This window comes from Perna viridis, chromosome 3 (assembly GCF_037379345.1).
Source record: "Perna viridis isolate PV_CMFRI_1.1 ecotype Kerala chromosome 3, ASM3737934v1, whole genome shotgun sequence".
Classification (NCBI taxonomy): Eukaryota; Metazoa; Mollusca; class Bivalvia; order Mytilida; family Mytilidae; genus Perna; species Perna viridis.
In genome coordinates, this window is record NC_142447.1 from 28,117,791 (window position 1) to 28,136,964 (window position 19,174).

The 19,174-nt window shown below is 32.1% G+C and overlaps 1 protein-coding gene across 2 annotated transcripts; it reads right to left on the reverse strand.

The window, feature by feature from the left end:
• Window positions 1-36: 36 nt before the first annotated feature.
• LOC148621708 (uncharacterized) lies at window positions 37-10,992 on the reverse strand. Of its 2 annotated transcripts, none has more exons than XM_088576377.1 (4): window positions 10,770-10,992; window positions 3,992-4,113; window positions 3,247-3,339; window positions 37-2,385 (listed from the first exon to the last, which is right to left on the reverse strand). In XM_088576377.1, exons 2-4 carry the CDS (start codon window positions 4,086-4,088, stop codon window positions 2,165-2,167), a joined length of 411 nt encoding a protein of 136 aa, XP_088432503.1. In that variant the 5' UTR covers window positions 4,089-4,113; window positions 10,770-10,992; the 3' UTR covers window positions 37-2,164. The 2 variants fall into 2 exon arrangements, with proteins under 2 accessions (XP_088432503.1, XP_088432502.1); XM_088576376.1 differs by lacking the exon at window positions 10,770-10,992 and adding an exon at window positions 9,910-10,014.
• Between the last annotated feature and the right edge of the window lie 8,182 nt (window positions 10,993-19,174).

The window sequence follows — 19,174 nt, forward strand, 5'->3', positions numbered from 1 at the left end:
GTCTGGATGTGGCACGTCAATGTGATTAGAGCAACACATTTTCATTGTGACTTTATTGTTGGATGACACGCGACAATCTTTTGATCACATTGTAAAGAGCACTAACATTTAATTGTTCAGACAAACATATGAATGTCAAAATATAAATGGAAAATAACATTATCGTTCCAATAACGTTAATACATAGGAATTAAACCTATGATCTTGGAAGCATTAAGAGCCCAATTTCAGTTACCATGTTATACTGAGTAAGGATCTTTACTATTTTCGTATCTTTTCCAAAAACAAAATGTTTACAGCACAGATCTTAAAGTTTTGTTGAATCGTGAATAACAATAATTTTATTAAATGTTGAACTGCAAAAGGCAAAATTATATTTTAAAATTACATCTATATATTTTCAACTTCGCCATCTTACAGTTTACGCCTCTTATTACGAAAACCCACCTTTTCATAAAATTTCACAAAAATTGGGGCAGCACTTTTGAGTTATTGTGTGGACGACGGGCGGACGGACATCAGTTTTCAATAAAACATCTTAATTATTCTAGAAAGTATTAGTTTACAATAAGCTCTACAACCAATGAGGAAAAACAAGTTTTGATACCTCTGTAATATAATTACAATGTAATTGTAAAAGCATATGGGATTCATAAATCCCTTTGCATAAAACACGGGACAGTTTGTATCAAATGATGACTCGTGCCGTATCCATCTCATCTTTAATGTTCCTTTAAATTTTAAGAATGGCATGTATCCGTATATACAGACATTTCTTCAATATTATTATAATACTTTCGTGTATGTCCAATCTAGACCCTAATTGTCATGTCAGGTAAAGCAAGGAATTAACTATCATATATAAATTACTTGGTAAAGCGACAATGCTGTTTTAGCACTAACTTCCAACCGTTCAGTTTTTCTGTTGTTTAGTATTTTAAAAAAATTAAAATGTATATCCATAAATGCATTAAATTATGAATATAAACAAACCGAAAATGTGGAAGTGGACATGATGATACTACTGTAAAATTATCAATAATATATAGTTTATATGTACATGTATGGACAAATTACCTGCTAAATCAATCCTTCAATCAACTAAATGAACATGAAAGAAAAGAACGTTTAGTTGCAGAACACCAAAGAAGCATTCATCCTAAAGATATTTTGTTCATTGAAGATTGAAAAATACAAGAAAGATGCTGTGAGAAATCTTCCGTAGACTTGCAGAAAAATACCACTTTGTATGCAATTCTGTTACATAAAAGTACTCTTTTTTTGTTTCATGACAAAAGTGTATGTATCAGACCACCTTTTGACAGTTGTTTTAAAGTTAATGTAAGGGTTACTTTAAGAAAATACTTTGAAGGGCACAGCTTGATACAACTGCAGATGTCAAATCCTAAACAGTTTGGGGAAGCATGGATACACCATTCAAACTTAAAACAGCTTTAAAATTTAACAGAGATCAGACATTTGGCATCAGATAATAATTTGAAGAATCAAAGTGGGCTCTGTTTGGCCCTTAATTCCTAAATGGTTCCAATCACAACCTTCAAAATCAATTCCAACCGTTTTGGGGCATGGCACTTGGTAGAACAATTTCAAAAAGAGATTTGTGCCCTTTTACTCAAGATATCATCCAGAAAACTACAAAATGCTTGTTTTTGGCCCCTTTGCGGTCCCAATTATCTTTAAAATCGGCTCACAAGTCACACACCGAAAAACCAATCAAACATTCCCTTGTGTGGTATAACATCATGTAGTACAATTTAAATGAAATCAATTTACTCAAGTTATTGTTCAGACATCAGGGAAATGCTGGTTTCTGACCCCCTTTTAGTGTCTTTTTCCTAAACTATTAAAATCTTAATCCCTAAAATCAATCTCAGTATGACCATAGTGATATAGAATATTGTGGAACAATTGCCTAGACATCCATTTGCTTTTACTGGAGTAAAATAATTCAATTCTTCGAAAAACTTGTTTATGAAGTTTAACCAACTAATGTCCAACAGCATCATACCATTATATGACCCCAAATAATATAAATAAATATAGACAAAAAAAAAATATATAAATGATATAAAAAATGCATAATCACTAATGTTAGATTTGTTTCATTTGTACTGAATTTCACTTCTGAACACATCAAATTTGTTTATCCACCCTGAGGATCCTTGGCAAAGTTTCGCATTAAATGAAGTAAAACTTCTCTTTGGGCTTGACTTCCGATAAATCTGGTGAGAGCCTCGATTCCAGTACTACCTACTAACTCTTGAACTTTCTGTACTAGTTTTTCCTTTTCACTGTCTGATAGATTATATAACACTTTAATCATTGAATCATAGTCATCAGCCTGCCAGTAGCCTAGTACTGACCCTGAAAATGGGAAAATATACTTGATATAAAAAAAAAAAAAAACAAACAATAACATAAATATACCAAATTCTATGAAATTGACAAGAAAAGAGATAAGCTTCGCCTGATTTCATGAAAAAATTCAAACTGATATTAACCTCGAATCCTTCCAGAATTCTATCTTGGACCAATAAGTCAGATCATTTAAAGTTGCAGATTTTAGAAGTTTAAAGGATAAGATTAAGTTTGAAGGATAAGAGTAAATTTTCAAGTTGAGATTTTGTTATGAAACCTATGGTATTTTTATACATGAATGTTTGTGTTAGTTCTTTCATAAAGACAAAAATTACATGTTTTTTTCTTATTCATCAAAGCATTTTGGTATTGCCAATTTATTTGTTTTACAGAGGGACATGGTAAAAAAAACATGGAAGAAGCCAATCTTAAGTTCCACTGAATTTTGTGAGCAATTTGCCTTAAAAGGGTTGGATACCATTCATTAATAAGATTCTAACATCTATCTATGTAATGCTGCAAGCAAATTTTTCAAGGGATAACTTTTGATTCCAAATAATCAAGATATGGCTTTATTATACTTCATTTGGGCATGATTCTTTCTGCAGTTAGCAAAGGAGCAAAGGAATTATGCACATTGCTAGATGAACTTTACTCACTTCTCTGTATCCATTAATGTATAGACATTAAGATACAAAATAGATACATTTTGATGATGGTCAAAAGGTAAGAAATTAACAAGAGTGAAATAGCCATATATAGATCAGTAATTTATTTCATTTCATTGACAATTTATTTTACTAAATTCCCAACTCAATTATGTAAACATACACTGGTTGCCAAAGATGTTCAAACTACAATACTTGCCTGCTATTCCGCCAACTAAAGCCCCAGGTGGACCACCAACAACTCCACCAATTGCTGTACCACAAGCACCATAAGCTACCTGCTTAAATATACCTTCAATGGAACATGAGTGCAAGGTAATTAGTGACAATTATCATAGCCACATGTAGATGTAGCTTGATATTTTTTCTCACCAACTTTTAGCTACTACTAGTCTAAGAGCAACAACTCTATAACAATATACAGTGAATTGGGAAGGAATTTATAGAACTATTGTGCACTAAAATGTGTAATCAATCAGTTTCACATGCAATCTAATTAAAGTTAGATCTAAATTGCTACCCCTTTTTTCTATGTTGCATGCAACATATAAAACAAGTACTATCTTTAAAAAAGATAGCCGATGCATAATTCTCCCTTTTTAATACCAAATCTGATTAAGATTTTATTTGGTGAACTGTGTGATCACTGTACTATGGTTCATATTTCAGTTATTTTATTGGTTCAACAAGTGAACTATTTCTATTTATTCAATATAATTAAATATATAAAAGTGATAGAAAGTATTCCAGACACCAATGCCCCCTTGGTTTCACATTCATCTCTGATGTTCAAATCTTAAACAGAGAAAAGAAGGTACCCTTCTAGCTAATTATTAACATTACCTTCTTAAGTTCTAAAATTTTCAAAACAATTCCAAGACCTTACATTTCTTACTGAATACTATAGACCTGCAAATTAAATACAGATCTATGTGGATACACACCTTTAGCACTTTTCCTGAGATCTGGATTTGTTGATAGAATCTCCATTAACTGGTTATAGTAAGGGATAAAAGCCATACCCATTACCCCTGCTGCCATGTTTTTACTCAGTGTAGTAATAAGACTGAAAACAAAAACAAAAAAAACAAAAAAATTATAACTGGTCATAACAAGGGAACAGCTAATAGATTCTGTAGTAGAGATGGCAATGTTCGAGAGTAAGCATGTTTATTTCACTCTATTTATTTTGACCTTAACTGAGGACAATTTCTTTTTTTTTTTTTGATGTATAAATTGTTATAATCCAGAATAGTGGGATATTTGTACTTCATTTCTAAATGGCAGACTATGTAATAATATCACATTTCACAAGTGAGGCTGCCATCAAAAACATTTTGTGGATACATGTACCACATTTACATTGCTCCGTTGAACAAATGAATTTTTAATTTTTTTTTATTTCATTATTGGTATGCCTATGTGCTAGCCTTTTACATAGTCAACTGTAAAGATTGTAATTAATTGAAGAACAGAATTTACCAGCCCTGGTTTCATAAAAAAAATCTTCTGCTTTTAGGGATATTTCTGTTCAAGTTTTATATCATTAGACTTCAAGGCTGAGCTACCCCACACAGCCTCATGGATATCATCTCTCCCTTACACTTGACATAACTAACTTCCACACCAGACTGTTTATGGAAGAGTCCTTTTTTCACTTTTTTTAGGACATTGATACAAAGTGAAATAACTAACAGATCAGACAGACTGACAAACTGGTTGCCTACCTCCTATAGAATAGGAAGAATATCCAACCTTTTTTCCTTAGAAAATAAAAGTAACTGAACCTGGGTAAATATCGGAAAAATGAAATGCTTCACAGATGCAGCTTAATATTACTACAGGTACCAAATTCTAAACATTTAAGGCCAGTATGGACACTATAACTAAACTCAGCTTAAAACATCTTTTAATTTGGACATTGGTTAAATATTTGACACAACATAGTTTCTAAACTATGAGTGACAGTGAAATGATCTTACAGTAACAGAACCTTAAAATCTAAATGCAAAGTTTGTATTATACAAAGTTAAAATTCATTACAAAAAGGGAATCATTTATAATAAAAAAAAATACTAATCATAAATGTGTTTAAATTAGTTAAATAAATTACAAAAGTATAAAATTTAATGATAAATGTATTTGAGATTAGTACCTACATTTTTTGTCCTCTTCTATGGAAGAAATTACCGAAAATTTCCAGCAGTTACATCTATTTATATAATAAGCTCAAAATTGAAATTGAGTTATCTCCCTTCATGTCATTTAGATATATTTGGTTTCTTAACCCCTTACTTCTATGTGGTCAAAGCAATTATAATAAAAAATCAGTCAGACCCTTTCATTCACTATAAGGTACCTTCCACATCAACATAGACCCATCAACTGCATCTCAGTTATTGGCAAAAATCAAATGTTTACATTAATGTAAATTTGTTTACTTACAGAATAGGTATTGCTGGGTATGACGTAAAAGGTTGTCCTACTGTACAGAACAAGTTAATTCCATTCGAACAAGTAAAAGTTAATCATACTTGCCCGGGGACAACTAAATTTTATTTATTTTTCAACAAGCATTTTACTTAAGGACAATCTATATTTCAATTTGGATAAGTAGAATTTACATCAACTTGCCTGATAGCACAAGGTTGATAAAATGTAAACATCATATCCTGTATTGAAAATCAAGTTATAAATAAAATGCCTTTTGGTGCATTTTGGGCCCATTTGGGCCCCTAATTAACTGACCATAACACCAATCAATTCTTTCCTTTCTTGTAAGAAAATTTGTTGAAAACTTTTATAAAGATACATGTTCTAATATTCCAATTTATAAAGTTATTGCTTGAAAACCAAGTGAACAACAAGAGCATTCAGAATGACATGAACAATGACAGCTCCGTACCATTATACAACAGGAAAACTTTTGAGGTTGTATATTAATTACTAAAAAAAAAATGACTGAGTAATTACATATCATGAATAACTTTAGTTTCAAAGGATAAAATGTTTTCTGTTCTATCACTCTTTAATAAGACCACAAATCAATCTGTCTGCTGTGTGAGTTATTTCCCTTTGCATATTGATAAAATGTTCAAATGCCAGGAACTGAAACAGGGACAATTGTAGTAAATTTAGTATCGTGTTTAAGAAAGAAGTTTATATTACTTATACATTGACACTTGAATATTTAAGAGGAAGTAAAATAAATGAAGGGAATTCGTGCAGGATATAAATCAATTTATGAATATGGTTAATTTTTATTGAATAGTACAATTTAAACTAAAGCAAGAACTTTGATGAAGCACCTTAAAATCCTTGATAAGTCCACTTTTTATTGTTTTTGAAAATATGTGAGCCCTATGACCAATCTTAAACATATTCCACTTTGGATTGGATAGATGGTGCAATAATGTTTGCCTGAAGTTCATTATGAAAAATATCCTTCTTGTTTGACTTTTCTTTGAAATAAAAAACCTCAGGATATTTTCCTCATCAAGTCAGAAGTACATGTATATTCAGTAAACAAGGTCTTGCTAAAACATTCTGGTATGGAGTATATTGCAATCTAATTAAAAGTTGATCTTGCATTGCTCCTGGTTTTCTGCTATGTCACATATGACAAATAAAAAAACTGACATAACAAAAAATGGGAAATAACAGATAACTGGGAGCAATGCGAGATCAGCTTTTAATTAGATTAAGAGTAGTTGTACCAAGTACCCCATGCACTGATATGTGTCTTCTATAAATTTTTAAAAATCATATCAAGACATGTATAAAGAAGCAGACTATGAGGATATTGAAAATGGATGCAAAATTCACCAATAATTGAAAAATTAAAAAGGCCCACCATTCTTCCTTAAAATTTTACATGCTTAAATTTTCAATTTAAAAAAAGGTAAAATATTCTGTGCCTGTAAGATTCAATAAGGTACATTTACAGAACAAGGCCAGCAAAGAACTCAAGTGCACTTTAAATCAAACATACTCCTGTCATATATGTAGTTTGCTGTTTCAAACCAAGGGAATGCAAAGAGGTTTCTGAATGTGTTATTTTTCTGTGAGATGGTTTAAGTTAGCACCTGTCTTACATGTACATGTATGTAAGCAAAAGCATTTTTCAACCTAATAATACAATGAATCTGACAATTGTCTTACATGTACATGTATGTAAGCAAAAACATTTTTCAATCTGATATTTTTCTGTGACCACCAATTGTTGTATTATCAACTTGGGTTCCCTATACTTATGACCAGAAAAAGAACGCAGTATGCACCTTCATTCAGAAGCTTAAGAATAGCATCAGACAAATCTATTTTTGTACACTGTTCGGGGTTATTGTAAATGGGATTGAGAATCAAACAAATCTCAGTTAACATTTACAACAAATGGACTTAAATGATTAAATACAAATTCAACCATAGCTTTTAAGAAGACAGGGATGGCCAGAGTCCACAGAATGATGGTCCCCAAATGTTCATGAAAATGATGATATCAGTTTTCCCCACAATCCTTAAGAATGCCAGACAATTTAGCAAAAAGACATTTTGGACCACAACCAAGTGTATTAGAACAATTTCCACCCTACAATGTATATATCAGGAAGATTTACACCCAATTGGAAGGTAATTAAAATTATGTAACAGGGCTGACAAAATAAATGGTACAAATTTATGTTTCTGTGGGAATGTTTCAGGTTTCATCTGTCTCACACTACTTCCAAAAATCAAAGGACACCCTTTCCTTTCCTCATTGTCACTGATTAGAATTTTCAAGTCACAATTGATAATAAGTTTTTATTGCTTATTGGCTCTTAATTAACAAGACCCCCCAGCATCACCAGTGTCCAATATTGTACCTACTAGTGGTTTTACCTGTACAGTTAATTATCACACACAGGTGGGTCATCTCAATATTTTAGAATTACTATATAAGTAGAATACATTAAAAAGAAGTCTTTTTTATATAATTTAGGGTTTGAAATTTTTAAGTTTGTATAATTAAAATTACAAAGATATTTAGTTCTTAGGGAATTTATAGATGAATTAGTGTATTAACCAGTATTTTAATTAAAAATACAGGCCTTTCATTAATAGGCAGTAGCAGGTACATTTGTACTTTTAGCCTTCTAAGCTACTGAAGGTAACTCCAGAATTTTAGAATGTCAAATAGTTTTATAAAAGAAAATGATGACAAGTACCTTCTCCAAAAGAAAAGGTACCTGAATTGCAAGAAAAATCTATGGACATATGATTTTTATGTTAACTGAAAAAAGCCACAGGGAAAAAAGTCCCAATATTTGCAAAGAAAAAGTCACAGAAAAAATATTGATGTATTACAGTACTTGAAATCATACATAATCCTAATTAAAACATTCTACATTCTAGTAGGTAAGGCTTAATGCACATGTCAATTTGAGCCATATTTTCTCAGTTATTTTCATTGAGGTGTGTAATGACCATTTATTAGTTGTAAAGCAATCAAATTTCCTATGCAGATCGGTCCTGAATATTGTCATCTTCTGGTAGATGTTGCCTTTTTTCAATATATGTAAAAGATGAATTAAGAAAACAAATGGCTTCCTTGCCAATGAAAAAAAAAACTGTTTTGTTAACATGTTTCATATTTCATTCCTTTCATTATTCATTTTTTTTTTGGATACAAATGAAACTTTCATCTTTTCAGATATGTATGCAAATATAATATAAAATTATTTAATTTCAGTATTAAATGATATATTAAAATGAATGACAAAATACAATTTTTTATCTTTTACAGTTGATATGTTCCATAAAAGCACCAAATACATTGTACATGTACATGTATAAACTGTAACTTTATATTTCCTGTTACCTTGTCCCTACATTTGATTTTTACTGACACACCTACATGTAATCCTAATGAAAAAATAGAAAAAAATATAACTGAAATGAAATTCCCTTTTGAAATTAAATTTTAGTCGGATTTTATTTAAAAAAATTAAATTAATAAAATTTTTCCTCTATTGGCATGTTAAGATAGAACACCAGACACTTCGCATTTTATGTATTCTTTTAACTTTGAATAAATTTATCATTTAAAATGTCCTTTTAAAGTAGAAATAGAAAATGCATGTACACATGTATTTCAATTCAATATTCATCACTCCAGTTGCTCATTTCATATCAATAATAAATTATTTAATTTTTATACACACAATTATGTGTTCTCAAGCACTAATTAAGTCAGTTTTTACCTTACAGGTAAATTACTTTTCTACAATCACCTGTCCTGGTGGACAGGTAAATTTTACCTGAGACACCAAAATTTATTTATCAATTAGTGAGTTGTATATTACAAATAACAGAATCAATTTCAAAGGATTCATATCTGGCATACCAGGTATTGGAGGTATGCCAGGTATTTATCAGAGTATGCTGTACTGTATATCGAAAAAGGGTACAGGGGCTAGTTTTCAAGATCACCGGACACACACTTTCTGAGGTGTGTCCGGCAATCTTGAATAATCACTGTACAGAGGTTGTATCTAGACTCTAGTGATCTTGACGACTTGAGCAATTTAACACCAAATTCTTTTGATTGTAGCTGGTAGTAAATGGTAATCTTTTGTTGATATACATAATTCGATCAAAAGACTCCCTCCCTTTTCCAATTTCAAACAAACCTGATTAATATTAGTTCAATTATCATGTAGTGAAAAGATCCAACTTGAGTTCATTATAAGTTTGCTGAATCAAAAATGAAAGTAAAATCTAGTGAGAAAATTGATTTGTAAGAGACTATTAAACAAATAATATCATAATAATAATTTTGAAACAAGGAGATTTTAAACTAGGTCTTTTTAAAAATGCGACAAACCTTTCCAAAATATAGAAAATTGTAGCCCTTGTGACACACAATGATCAATTCAAAATGAAAGTAAGACCAACAAACTGGTTCCCTGTAAAATTTCCTACTTATGGTTAGTAAACCAGTTAAAATACTAAAAGGTGGACAGGATTCCGTGAGAGCCTAACTTTCGAATTACTATCTTTTAATCCCCTAAAATAATAATAATAATAATAATAATAATAATAATAAGAAGAAGAAGAAGAAGAAAAAAAAAAAACAAATATTGTGGTTTAAAAAAAATCCAGATGCAACACTTCACAGGACGAAGGTGTGAGGTTACAGTTAAAGGCACACTGCAAAGATTTATACGGAAGCTCTAAAAACTAAAGGAGCCACAGGGCTTGAGTTTACGAGTTAGATATATTTGATGTATGGCCATTGACAGTAAAATGTAAAATAAATATTGTTTTGTACAAGCAGTGACGATTTCATGTCTTAACTTATATCAAGCTCCTATGGAATACACAAGTATCATGACAATATCATGAAAAATCGCACATTTGAATATGCTAATTCTAGATTAAACATCGAAAATGCAAGAAATGAAAACATTTCTATGTAGTATTTTTTATATTAAATATCCTTTTTTTATAATTTCTCGTACACTTGCGTTTTACTTGACATAAACGGTAGAAAATCCGATGCGCACCAATAGAGCACCTAATTTTAAGACCCTTTAAAGTAAAAGAAATGGAAGTTGACGCAACTAACTTTAATATCTGCATTATGTAGTTAATGTTTTATCACAAATAAATCCTCGATTCTCGTCGCAGCTATAAAAAACAATATCTTGAAATATTTTAGGACATGAAAAAGACAATACTTACTTCAATGACAACCACAAAGACTTATTGCCGATTGTCAACTATGCTGTCCTATCACGGTAGCTTGCTTTTTTGCCTCGTAGCACATAATCATATGTTTTGCCACAAATTTCGGGCAATCATTCCATTTTCTGTCCATAGATTTAAAGGGGCTTAAACTAAGGCTACTTGGACAAGGCAAGTTGTAAATACATGTATAAATTATTAAGTCCACCATTACCTAATTAACCGTTATATCAAGTGTCTCGTGATCAGTATGTCACAAAATTAATGTTCTTCCTCCTTCGGTCCGATATGACATCCGATGAATAGAAAGAAGCAGGAATTCTCACCCTTCTGAATCGCCGAGTTCCATCCGATTTTTATGAGACCCCTGGTGCTTGTTTTTTATTTGATGTAATTTGAAATGTATTGTACATGACTTGTTACTTGTCAGTTGTCTAATGTAGTATTTTGGGTAGAGTAAATAATAAGTTGTATGCATAAACATATATTATACAGACACTATCATTGTACAGGACAAAAGGAAACACAGTTAATATTTATTTCAGTTTGTTCAGAGGAAATGGATATTGATGATTGGGGTATAATTTAAAACAACCGACTTCAATAGGGTAAAACAAAATAAGGTGTTTCCTGAAACATCAATACCATCTGAAACCTACAAGAAAATATGGATTGTCTTTCTTCCGCCAATGTTTGAATGAAAAGCATTTATGTATTTTTAAAGGTTTAAATATATGATGCAACTATTGCATCTGTATTAGGCGCGGGTCTAAGAACGGGCGCACCGGGAGTAAGTCCCTTCTAAAATTGGTAAAAAAAAAAAATTGCATGAAATTTTGTTTTCTCCTCACAAATTCGAACTCCATTTTTGGTTTAAATTTTGTCCTTTCAACGCTCCCTAACTCGAAATCCTGGGTTCTCCCATGTATAAGTCAGTTTTAAACATGTTTTTTTTATATTTCTATAAAAAAAAAACAACGATACATTGACATTGGCGTGAGAACTTCTTCTATTTAAATATCTAAATGTTTTTTCCTTCGCTCTTATGAGGCTGACTTTATAGCTGACCTGATCCAAAAGAAAGAATATCGTTTAGCTAGATCCTTTAATCTTAGTTTCCGCTATGTAGATGACGTATTATCTTTAAGCAATCCTACTTTTGGGGATTTGATACATCGCATCTACCACAAAGAACTTGAGATAAAGGATACTACAGACAATGTGAAGTCCGCCTCATATCTTGACCCACACTTAAAAAATCGACGGCAATGGAAAACTATTGACTAAACTTTACGACAAACATGATGACTTTTCATTCAGAATTGTCAACTTTCTTCCTTTCATCTGTGGCAACATCCCTTCAGCACCAGCGTATGGAGTGTTCATATCACAACTCATACGTTATGCCAAAGCTTGCCGGAACTACGCAGAACTTTTGTATCACGCTAGAATTCTAACAAAGAGGCTTCTGAAACAGGGTTATGTTGCTACAAGATTGAAGTCATCACTACAGAAGTTTTATGGTCGTCATCATGAACTCGTGGATCGTTACGGTGTATCCAACTGCGCTGTGAAAACTGATTTGTTCAACGTGTCATAGTTATCCTTTCCTCTTTCGACTACCCAGACTTGGCCTTATTTTGGAGTCCGAGTTGTTCATTTGCTTTTGTTACTTTGTATGTATGATTTAGATATATTCTTTGTTGTGTATGTCTGTTTTCCATGTCTGGTCTTTGCCTCTGGATTACATTCGTTTGATTACCGCTATAATCTTGGTTCCCTCGATTACTCTTTCAAGAGACTGAAAATTTAACGAACAAAATATAAGACTACTTACATCGACTGATCGAATTTGAATTAAATGAGAGCTAAAATTAGCCGAATTCCACTCAATAATATTAATAGGACTTCACTAATGAAGTAATGTTAAACATTGCATCACAATAAGCACTAACGCGTACATGTTTTGCCCTTTGTGAAAGCCAATTACTTGGCCAGGTTGTATATTCCTGATATTGACGATGCTTCATCAGTATTTCAGTTCAAATAAACTGTAGTTTAGGACTCAGTTTTCTGTTTTGACCTCTGTCATAACTGAACGGAAATGCCGAAACTCAGCGTTATACATAGAAACCCCTAACATTAATTTAGGAATTATTTGTCCAGTTTGAGCACCTGATGTTAATCCCTGTGTTTTGCGTGTTCATAAAGCTAATTCGTATTTTTTTGGTGCTATCTTGTTTTCGTTATCTTCAGTTTTATATATTTATAAAATTGTATTTTATTCTGTTAACTACATCATGTATGTAGATCGACTCTTTTTCCTGTATTCACATTTGTATTTGGATTTCGATATCTCTGAAATCTCCGTCTATTTTGTTGTATTAAGCATACATTTTTACTTTGTTATCAGTTATACATTATTTATAAAAGCAATAATTCATCCGGTTGTACATGTTCAATTACAACCATTTTGAAGTAATTTAAAAAAAAAGACGTCCGAGTCCGACACGTCAATCTTTGCTACAAATATATATGCTGGTCAACATTGACTGCTATCACGGCCCTGGTTTGAAATGGATTAGTGTGTTAGATATTAATGACCAAATGAAAGTGTAATTTGTTCGAAGTGTTAAATGATAATGCCAACCAAATGTTTATGCATTTCTAGCATACCACTAGTACCTGAATTACCATAGCCACTTGACAACCTTTAAAGGAAATTGACATCCTCAGTGAAATGAACATGGTGCTTTCATTTCATCAACGCTGTGTTATGTTTGTAAACACGGCTACACGCTAAATTACTATAGAATAGAGTGCTTGGGTGTGATTATAGCTCTCATCGCTGATTGTTTCTGTGTAATATCATCCATTTCCTTTGTAAACGCGTTTTCACTAACAGCTAATCCAATCTTTCCTATCAATGTTATTGAATTTCAATGAAGATGTTCCTAATTCTAATGTTCGTCAATTGTTTGTGTGACACGAACAATCGTGTTCAATCTAAATTTTTACAATTAGGAGACAAATAGCGTCGATTAACCATAAACATGTTTTACATCAAGCTAATTATTTTCTGATCTTAGACTCTTAATTCATCTAATACCAGTCCATTATATGTCATTCAGAGGCGAAATAAAATAACATATCACATCTCAAAAAGAATCTGTTAATTGATTTCGCTTTAACTTAGTGCCAACGTCTTTATTTTTTTAACTTCAAGTTAAAAAAATGATATGCGAAGAGTCACTGGACCAAGTACTTTAATCTGATTTGCAGCATTGCATACATGCTTAGTCTATTATTTGCAAACAAACTGTATTCGGAAAACTGGTGTATTCGAACTTTATGACATTTTCACTGTAAAGAAATTGTGTACTGTTTACATTGACTTTTAAGGTAAATGACATGCTCTATAAAAGTATGGGTATTCGTCAAAATTAATTAAAATGAACAAGATCAGTCCTTGTATAACTTTCCTAACTTATATTTTCAAGGTGATTGAAAGCCGGACCTTTAATATACAATATTCTTATCACAATCTGAAGCACCCACAATATCTCAAGACGCCGACAGTAGTTTTATACATGTATCTTTAAAAAAACAGACAATAGTGCCCTGTGGTGCGAGGGTTTCCTCGTCGTTCATTAATGACCAATGGATGACCTTAAGCTGGCATTTTCATCTCGATGGGGTTGTTGTCTCTTTGAAGTATTCATATCTATTCTAGTAATATAATAGTATAATACATAGCAAAGCATTATTTACATTTGTTTTAAACTCCCTTCTTAGCATGAATATTATGAGTTATTGTCCAACGACTCGCTGTTAAACTAGACATTGTCAGACTAAACGACTCATTGTTAGACTAGACGATTCAAGTAATATTAGAATATACGACTCATTGTTAGACTAGACGACTCATGTAATATTAGAATATACGACTCATTGTTAGACTTAATATCCCAGTGCTAGACTGGACAACTAAGTGTCAGACCAGACGACTCAGTGTTAGATTAGACGACTCTGTGTTAGACCAGACAACTTAGTATGTAGACTTGATGACTCTGTGTTAGACTAGACAACTCATTGTTAGACCAGACAACTTAGTATGTAGACTTGATGATTCTGTGTTAGACTAGACAACTCATTGTTAGACCAGACAACTTAGTATGTAGACTTGATGACTCTGTGTTAGACTAGACAACTCATTGTTAGACCAGACAAAGTATGTAGACTTGATGACTCTGTGTTAGACTAGACAACTCATTGTTAGACCAGACAACTTAGTATGTAGACTTGATGACTCAGTGTTAGACTAGACGACCCGGATTTAGACCAGACAACTCAGTGTTAGACTAGACCACTCAGTGTTAGATCAGACAACTCATTGTTAGACTAGATATCTCAGTGTTAGACCAAACAACTCAGTGTTAGACTAGATCACTCAGTGTTGGACCAGACAACTCAGTGTTAGACTAGACGACTCATTGTTTGACTAGACGACTCATTGTTAGACTTGACGACTCAGTATTAGACTTGACGACTCAGTGTTAGACTAGACGATTCTGTGTTAGATTTGACGACTCAGTGTTAGACTTGACGATTCTGTGTTAGATTTGACGACTCAGTGTTAGACTAGACCACTCAATGCTGGACCGGACAACTCAGTGTTAGACCAGACAACTCAGTGTTAGACTTGACAACTCAGTGTTAGACTAGACGATTCTGTGTTAGATTTGACGACTCAGTGTTAGACTTAACGACTTAGACTAGAAAAGTCAGTGTTAGACTCAGTTATAGACAAGACTCAAGTCTGATGAAGTGTAAAAACACATATGTTGTTGCGAAATAATATTCGTTCCCCAGGAGAACTTTACGACCGAGCGGATAAGCGCTTTTTCTGGAATCCTTGGTTAATAAAACGGATGACAAGAACAAATGCTACTTTTGAAAACTATAGTAAAAAAAAAACAACAAAAAAACAAAAAAACAAAAAAAAACAAAACAAAACAAAACAAATCAAACAAAATAAAAAACAAAACAATACAAAAAACAAAACAAAAAAAAAACAAAAAACAAAAACAAAAACGGAAGAAACCTTCAATATGTCACTTTTGCAAATGAACGATGTAAGTTTTTTTATATTTCCCACACATTTTTCTTCCAACATTTAGTTGTAATCAAACCATGATCTTTAATCAGGAGGGCACAAATTAAGTCTTCGAATAAAAGATTTTATTTTATTCCAAAAATTGGTCTAAATGGAGACAAACCTTCAAACATGATTATAGTTATGTTCCGTTAGTATAAAGATATCATAGACGCCTTAATGTAGGGTATTTAGTACTTAATAGTCATTTGAGTCGTGTCAAAATAAACTATTTAATAATATTTAAATGCAAGTCATTAAAATATGACACTAATTTGATAAAAAATTGAAATTCTATATAATGATTTAAGAAAAGCGTACAAGAGAAAAACATATTACCAAATTGTACAATTTGGATCTGACAGTTAGAAATGCTCAACCTTAAAGAAACATGAAGCTTATCTCCAACTGAAATCATAAGATTGCGATAATTGGTGATCGTAATAGCCAAATTGTGTAATGGATACTTGCTATTATTTCTCGTCTTATTCACCTGTCAATCTTAAAGGAAAATTTGCCAAACTCTGTAAAGAGTTCAATGTCATCAATGACAAGAAGCGGCCTTAAGTTTATTAATAATGATATTAATAGATACCCTCTAACGTTATTAAACCGCAATGTAACCGTATATGTAATTAGCCGTATTATTGAATGATCTGCTTTGTCTTGAATACAATAATGTCTGACCATTACATGGAAACATTTCCGTTCAGGTTATATTGAAATTTCAACGTCTTCAAGCAAATATAAGCAGGAGAAATTCCTATCGTGCTTTTGAACATCACTTGCTGATAAGTGTGAGTCAGAGCAGAGGACGCTTACCCAACCGGTGCACCTGGTCCATGCTCCCAGTTTTTAGTGGAATCCGAGTCGCTCATTTGCTTTTTTTACTTTGTATGTATGATTTTAGTTATTTTATGTTCTTTGTTGTGTATGTCTGTTTTCCATGTCTAGTCTTTGTCCCTGGATTATATTCTTTTGATTACCGCTATAACCTTGGTTCCCTTGATTACTCTTTCCCATGTAGAGTGCACGGTAAATATTACACACAAGTACTCTTTATGTACATGTATATTGTAACATTAATTTTGAAAGAGAACTTCTGACTGTGGAAAGTCGAATGACATAAAATAGTTTTGATCACAAACCATCGCTTCTGAGTTTTCATTTTCTAGTTCATTTAGTAATCTCAATGGATTGCAAGACTTTTTTAACATGCCATAAAAAAGGGTTAAACTATATTTATTTTTGATTTAACTTAGGAAGAGGTATCCTCGAATCCCTAGTACCTGTGTATGCATGTATTTTCTTGAATATCCAATTAAATCTAAAGCTTGTGAGACATAGTTCATTAAAGAAGTTAAAATAGAAGACAAAAGCACCATGTAAATGTTTGTTCGATACGGAACTGCAACGTCAAAGAAAAACTAAAACATTGATTGATTAATTGTTGGGGTTTAACGCCCAAACAGCAATATTTCAGCTATATTCAGGCGATTAAAAAACTAAAAAGAAACAACATAATCTATCAAATAAAAAAATCAAAATTATAGGCACACAATTGCTTAAGTAAATGTATCTGTAAGGATCAGACAAAATGGGGAAAATCAGAAACATGCATGTCAAAAACCCACCGGTCTGACTATTTCATATCACTCAAGGATACTTTCTGTATTTGAAAAGACCATTATTTGATCTCTGCATCGCTGGATTTGCTCAGAAATTTTTCAATAGAACCTTAGAAAAATGAGGTATTTGACAGAGTTATCTGCCCTTAACTGACACTTAATAACATAGAAGTCATTTTCAAATTTTATGGAACTGTTGTAACACTGAAAAATAAAAAAAAAGTGACAATTCCTGTTTCTAACAAGATACCGCCATACCATGGCCTGCTTGTACAAGCCCGATAAGTAGAATGGATAATTACTACAGTTAATTATACTAGCAGCGGACACCTTGATATTGGTCATGTCATGGTGACGACGTTAATCTAACATATCTTTGTCGATGTAGTTTTTGTAGGCAAAAGTGTATGAGGTGAGTGACCAATAACTCATAAAACTGGACCCGCTGTATTGTAACTTGGAAAGAAAGGATAGCTGTCAATTTAGGGGTTAGAGTAATATGACTTGTCAAAGAATTTAGTTGAAAACTTTCTGTTTTCTGCAACTTCGAGATAAAAGTAAAAATAAGAGGCAGAATCCAATGTGTCTATGTTGTCCTCAATTTCAAACTCACATTGATAGATGAAATGAAAATAGTCACCAAACCTTGGATTTTTTATCGATAAAAGTTCATGGTGAAATGAATTTTAAAGTATGCACCATACCATTGATCTGAATTAATGACAATGTCCATATAACACGGGAAACAATAAAAAAAATCGCGCAAATTAGCTTCGCCTTACTAATAATTCTTTTAAAATGTCATAAAATTTAACTGGATGGTCAAGGAGTTGGGGATAGAACAGTGTGACGGCTGAATGAAAACACAAGTGGATGGACATTGTGACCATTATACACCGAATGAAGTGTTACCTGTCTGTTTCTCAAACATTTGAACTAAATATTCATTCTACTAGAACGCCTCAGATTATGACATAAATAAACGAAATTTTTTGTGCATAGATTGATAATTATTAAATCAGTTGGACTTTTGAATGTAATCTTAAATGAAAATCAAGTTCTTTTTTTTTATTTTCCCTTCACTGAAAGAATGTTGCATAACGCACTGCATGGTGTTCTCGAGTTTCGTCATCTATTTAATATAAATATATTTTTGTGATAAAACTATCTTGAATTGGAACTACAACCGCATCATCCACTTGATTCGGTATCATAACCTATGTTTTGTAATGATTAGGTTCTTAATGAGTCTTGATTGATTTTAATAAGTAAACCTTCTTGCACATGAAAAAATAACGAAACAAATTTTTAACTTCACTTGCAATGCATTCGATGTATAGTTTAATTATACAGCTAATACAATTCAACTTCTACGAAGTTTACACAACTGGAAGCTGTAGGAGAAGCGAAATCAAGGGAACTAGTATGAAAAAGAACATAATCGTAGGATAACGACTAGACAAGGATAACACGACATCCTCAACAGCAAATAATTACATTGACAGTCAGTTGCGTTTACTTCTGACTAAATTATATCCTGTAAGTAACAACATAATTGAATTTCGACATTTTTAAAGAGGGGACAATTAGAATGGAAATGTTAATACTAATATCAAAAG